This window comes from Nomascus leucogenys, chromosome 4, assembly GCF_006542625.1.
Source record: "Nomascus leucogenys isolate Asia chromosome 4, Asia_NLE_v1, whole genome shotgun sequence".
Lineage (NCBI taxonomy): Eukaryota > Metazoa > Chordata > Mammalia > Primates > Hylobatidae > Nomascus > Nomascus leucogenys.
In genome coordinates this window covers 94463033-94469210 of record NC_044384.1, presented here as the reverse complement: position 1 = coordinate 94469210, position 6178 = coordinate 94463033, and the positions used below count along the sequence as shown (strand labels likewise).

At 43.9% G+C, this 6178-nt stretch overlaps 1 protein-coding gene across 2 annotated transcripts in view; it reads left to right on the top strand.

The window, feature by feature from the left end:
* Positions 1–12: 12 nt before the first annotated feature.
* APPL1 (adaptor protein, phosphotyrosine interacting with PH domain and leucine zipper 1) overlaps positions 13–6178 on the top strand; it is a 42376-nt gene continuing 36210 nt past the window's right edge. Inside the window, exons 1-2 of one of the 2 annotated variants that reach the window (XM_030811566.1) lie at positions 21–209; positions 2954–3007. In XM_030811566.1, the coding sequence (XP_030667426.1) occupies positions 3005–3007 (3 nt within the window). In that variant the 5' untranslated portion in view covers positions 21–209; positions 2954–3004. Of the gene's footprint in view, positions 210–2953; positions 3008–6178 lie in introns of both variants that reach the window. The other variant, XM_030811565.1, reaches the window with a different exon arrangement.

Sequence of the window (6178 nt, the reverse complement as noted above, 5' to 3'; positions counted from 1 at the left end):
GCACGGCGGCTCGGCGCCTGGAGAAGGCGGTGCGGGCTGGGACGGCGGCAGCGCCTGCCGGAGAGGGCGGGCCGGGGTCAGCTGCGGCGGGCGGGCCGGCGCGGGGAGCTGTGGGCGGCCGCTGCGTCTCCTGCCGCCGCCCTCCCTCCGCCACGATGCCGGGGATCGACAAGCTGCCCATCGAGGAGACGCTGGAGGACAGCCCGCAGGTGAGACGCGGGACCTGGTGGGCGACTAGGGAGAGGCCAGCGGGCCGACCCCAGGTCTGGCGTCTCCGCCGCTCCCGCAGGTGCCCGCCCCGGCCCAGGTGGGCGCCGCCGCCGCCCTAGGTCACCGCCCGTCGCAGGCCGCGCCCCGAGTTGTGGAGGCTGGGCCCGCCGCCCAAGGCCCGCGTGGGCCTGCTCGGCTGGGCCGAGGGCCGCAGGCGGAGACCGAGCCGCTGGTGCTCGTGGGCCAGGCGGTCACGTACGCGCGCGGGTCTCCTTTTTATTTGACGAAAGGTGCCGTTTTTATCGCGGTGATGTGAGGTGCCAAATCTCGATCCTGAAATTTTCTCCCCGAGAACCTCTTCAGAAAAAATGCAGAAGGGAGAGAAACCCCGGTAGTCTTAATGATTTCCGAGGCTCAGCAAGCTAGAGAAGGAAATGGATCGTTTTTCTTCGGGAGAGGCTGTAAGGTTGTGTGTGGAGACCTAACGGCAAAGCCCGTGACGGGTCCCGGAGCCCAAGACCGCTCTCCCCGCCGAGTGTGCCCGTGTCGCGGCCGTGACTGTGGTCGCTGTCACTCGAGCTGTGCACGGCGAGGGATGGACGGTGCCTTTGCCGCTCCTCGACTGCTGCGCCGCTCCCTGCAGACTTGGCCTTAATAAACTCATCAAAATAAAAGCCCTGTGTTCTGTGCGTCGGAATGATGCTGGTGTGGTTGCTCTAGCTTAAGACAGTTTTGGGAAATGTAACCATTTAATATGTTTTCAGTACTGAAGAATGAAATCAGCTATAGTTTTTAAAATGTTGGCAGGGGCTGTAACTTGGATAGGGAAAACTTCATCTCAGCCTTTTTACACGATAATTTAAACGGTTTAAGACGGTGTTGCTGGTTGGACACTATTTAGAATGAAACATTTCTGAATTATTGCTGATTTAGAAATGCAGTTGCACCATTTCGTGTGTCTTTACAGTTGAACATGGCCCCCAAAGAAGAAAAGCAGAAGAGGTCTAGATCTCCTTTTCCTGGATGGCACTTCTGCCATGGATTTTGTGCCAGTGTTAATTGCCAAGTTGAAATGGGGCTCTGATTGTAGAATTGATTTGTTCTTTTTTATTCTGAAAGTTATCTTCACAGGCCAGTTGCCTGCTGCTAATGTACTCTTATCAGCCTATAGTGACAAAAAGAGAAACTCACATTTGGTTTATCTTGACTGCCAGTATACTCGGTTCAATTTTTTTCTTGATGATTTCTCCATATAAAGTTATAAACTGTATTTGTTTCACATGATTTGCAAAAAGTTTGTGGAATTGGTCAGGTGTACTTTGCCATTTTACTTTTTATTATGTAAGATTCAACAGGTTGCCTTACCTTTTTTCTCTTACTTGGCTTTTTTTTTAATAGCCCATAAAGACCATAAACTGCTCAGAATGGATTGTATACTGCCCTAGAAATGACTTGTGAGGCAGAGATAAACTCTTGACTCATCTAATTTCTTGAGGTTTTTTCACAGATTAGTTTACAACTTAAGAATTGTGGTTTTTTTTTTCTTTACAAGCATGCATCATACTAGTGTCCGTTTTACAGTATGTTTGTTTTTTGAGATGGGGATCTTGCTATGTTTCCCAGTCTGGAGAGCAATGGCTGTTCACAGACACTATCGTAGTGCACTATGTCCTGAAACACCTATGCTGAAGTGATCCTCCTGCCTCAGCCTCCCTAGCAGCTGGGACTACAGGCGTGTGTCACTATGCCAGCTAATTTTTTTTTTTATTTTCCTGAGACGGAGTTTTGCTCTTGTTGCCCAGGCTGGAGTGCAATGGCGCAATCTTGGTTCACTGCAACCTCCGCCTCCCGGGTTCAAGTGATTGTCATGCCTCAGCCTCCTGAGTAGCTGGGATTACAGACGTGTGCCACCACGCCCACCTAGTTTTTGTATTTTTTGTAGAGACAGGGTTTTGCCATGTTGGCCAGGCTGGTCTCGAACTCCTGACCTCAGGTGATCCACCCGCCTTGGCCTCTCAAAGTGCTGGGATTACAGGTGTGAGCCACCGCGCCTGGCCTGTGCCAGCTAATTTTTAGTGAAGTAGCCACATTGATATCCCTTCAATGTTGAAAGGCAATAAATTTGAACTAGGTAAAATTAATTGGGACAACTGGGATTTAGGAAGTGTAGATACTTGGAGGTGATTCTTAGGTCGAACCTGTGGCAGAATGCAAAGCCTTGGATCTAGGGTTGAGGAGGTTTTTAGTCATCACTGCCACTTACTACCTTCTGCTTTAGGGCAAATCGTTCAACTTCCCTGAACCTCAGCTGTTGTGCCTTAATGGCATGTTTTTATTTTTGACCCTGATTAAAAAAAAATAATAGTTGCTTGCTTCAGAAAAATTGGAAGGTCCAGAAAAGAATAACACACAATTACCTGTTGGGAACCCAGCAAAACCTTATTAACAGTTTGCTTTCTTTATTCTACTGTTTTTTTTTTTCTTCTGTATGTTTTAATGGAATTGAGATTATATTGTGCATAATGATCTTTATCCTGCTCTTAGCTTAAGATTATCACTTAAGTATCTTCATATGTTTTTACATTCCAAATAAAAAAATTTGAAGACCACACATTTCCTTAACTGATTTCACAACCCATTGCTGGACTTTCAGAGTTTTCCCAAAGTTTTGCTTTTATAAATAGGGCTGAGATTAATGCTTTGGAGCATAAATTTTCTTCTCAGTTTGAACTATTTTATCTAGAATAGAGTCCAAGAAGCAGAGCAGCAAAGAATATGAAGACTTTTAAAGCTCATGGTAAGTTTTTTGTTTTTTTTTGAGACAGAGTCTCACTGTCACGTAGGTTGGATTGCAGTGGCGCAGCCATAGCTCAGAAACCTCAAACTCCTGGGCACATGCCACCAAGCTCAGGTAATTTTATTTTATTTTATTTATTTATTTTTTTGGAGATGGAGTTTCGCTCTTGTCACCCAGGCTAGAGTGCAGTGGCATGATCTTGGCTCACTGCAACATCCACCTCCTGGGTTCAAGTGATTCTGCTTCCTCAGCCTCCCAAGTAGCCCAACTAATTTAAACATTTTTTGTAGAAGACTGGGCGTGGTGGCTCACGCCTGTAATCTCAGCACTTCGGGAGGCCGAGGCGGGCGGATCACGAGGTCAGGAGTTTGAGACCAACCTGGCTAACATAGTGAAACCCCATCTCTCCTAAAAATACAAAAAATTAGCCAGGCATGGTGGCGAGCATCTGCAATCCCAGCTACTCGGGAGGCTGAGGCAGGAGAATCACTTGAACCCGGGAGGCGGAGGTTGCAGTGAGCCGAAATTGCGCTGTTGCACTCCAGCCTGGGCAACTGTGCGAGACTCCGTCTCAAAAAAAAAGAAACTTTTTTTTTGTAAAGACAGGGTTTCACTATGTTGGCCAGGCTAGTCTTGAATTCCTGGCCTTAGAGCTGGGATTACAGAAGTGAGCCACTGTACCAGGCCCTAAAAGTTTTTTATTTGATTAGTTTTTAATTTTTTTAGATCATTTAGATCTAATCAAAAGTGGCCTGCCAGTTGCTACCTAAAAAAGTTAGAGCCTTGGCCTGGCACAGTGGCTCATGCTTGTAAACACTTGAGGGTGGGAGTTTAAGACCACCCTGGGCAAAGTAGCAAGACCTCATCTCTACAAAAAATAAAATTAGCTGGGTGTGGTGGCATGAGCCTGTAGTCCCAGCTATTCAGGAGGCTAGGGCAGGAGATTGAGTCCAGGAGTCCGTGGCTGCAGTGAGCTATGATCACACCACTGCACTCCAGCCTGGGTAACAGAACGAGGCTTTGGCTCTAAAAAAAAAAAAAAAAAAAGAAAAAGAACCTGGGAGTGATGGAAGACTATCCTGAATTATAGTTACCCTTCTTTTAGTTTTGATTTATTGTAACTACATATTAAATTAGGGAGAATTTGCAAGTCCAAAATCCAGCTGATCAAACAAGCATCTTTTAAGAATACTGCCTGGAACATAGGGGGGGAAAAAGCATGTTTGGAATTACGTTGCCCAAACCAGACAATTCTGCAAAAGATCATTCATTGAGCCAGAAAATCTTAAGCTTATACTAGATGCCTTGTCCATATTTATATGTTGTTTTAAAAATCAAAATCAAAATAAACCTTGTTAATTACTAAAAACAGATAATGATCTTTAAAAAATTAATTGATTTTATGTGTAGATATGTATCTTAGTGATTCATCTATGATAGAACAGTGAAGACAAACCCCAGTCCCAAATGGGATCTTCTTTTTTTGCATCATATGAAATAATCATGAGATGTGCCTTTCCTCCCAACGTTTTGATGTCTCTGATTGGGATTCCTCTTAGAGTTGATGGTATATTAACAATTGCTATCAGCCAGGTAGCAGTAGTAATGTATTTCACACTGCCTGCAAATGTACATACTTGGTTGTTTCTCCTAGTAGCATACTGGCCAAGTGTAGTCTCTCAGTGTTCAACTAACAAATCCATTTTGCCACCATTTGAGAAAAGAATATCAGTCCTGGTTTTTGTCCGAAAACCTTCCTTTGACACCTGTTGAGATGTCAAATGACATCATCAAAACTTGCTGAATGAGTGTCAGTTTCTTGGAAGAAAATATTAGGGACAAAAATGGAGTACTTCTAAGAAATACTTCTCATGGCACAGAGAATAATAATGTATATTGGTGACTCTTGAGTTGCAAAGTGGTTCATGGGCCCGGTGCGGTGGCTCACACCTGTAATCCCAGCACTTTGGGAGGCCGAGGCGGGTGGATCACAAGGTCAGGAGATCGAGACCATCCTGGCCAACACGATGAAACCCCATCTCTACTAAAAATACAAAAAATTAGCCGGGCGTGGTGGCTGGCGCCTGTAGTCTCAGCTACACGGGAGGCTGAGGCAGGAGAATGGCGTGAACCTGGGAGGCGGAGCGTGCAGTGAGCCAGGATCACGCCACTGCACTCCAGCCTGGGCGACAGAGTGAGACTCCAACTCAAAAAAAAAACAAAAAACAAAAAACAAAAAAGAAAAGTGGTTCATAAGATTCGAACTCTGTGAAGTTTTAGAAATAAATTTATGATACTTTTATTTCTTATGTTTACATGAGAGCCGTATATGATAAAATTCTGTGTGAAAGTCTGTTTCCATAAATATAAGGTAAAAAATTCAAGACATAAGAAAACCTTAAGTCATAGCTTAATTGCCAGCATTGTTTTTTTTTGAGTAGTACAAAAATAAAAATGATGCATCTTACAATGGATACCATAATAGATTCGATGAAATGGTACCATATTGATTCTATTTTTTTAAGCTACTAACTTTAAACAAACAGTAATTATCCAGTGTTGAAGTTGATATTGTTAGCTTAAAATAGGGAATCTGTTTCAACTTCCTTTGCGCTAAGAAGAGCTTTTAAATTTAATTATGCTACAAGTTTTTACAAAATATGTAACTCCTTGAATTGGAATTGCCCATTTTTAGAAAAAAAACAAAAAACGAAGTGGGAGATTTTTTTTGAGAATGGCACTAGCCAAACAAGATTTCCTGATGCTTTCTTTTTTACATCTTAAAATAGCACTATAGGGAGTTGTAGTGGAGTGTTTGAAAAAGATTTGTCAAATCTAAATCTCTGAGGCCTGGGGAAGTAGAGGACTGAAAATAGGGACTTACTGGCATAATGATTTTGTGTCTTTTCCCCTTCTTTATACTATATTGACTTAGCTTCCTCCTCTGAAAATAGGAAGCTAAGGAATAAGTTGATTTAAGAAAAAAAAAATTTCTGGCCATGTGCAGTGGCTCCCACCTGACCTGTAATCCCAGCACTTTGGGAGGCTAAGGTAGAAGAATTGCTTGAGCCCAGGTGTTTGAAACCAGCCTGAGCAGCATAGTGAGACCCTGTCACTACAAAAAATAGACAAAAAGTAGCCAGACATGGTGGCACATGTCTATAGTCCCAG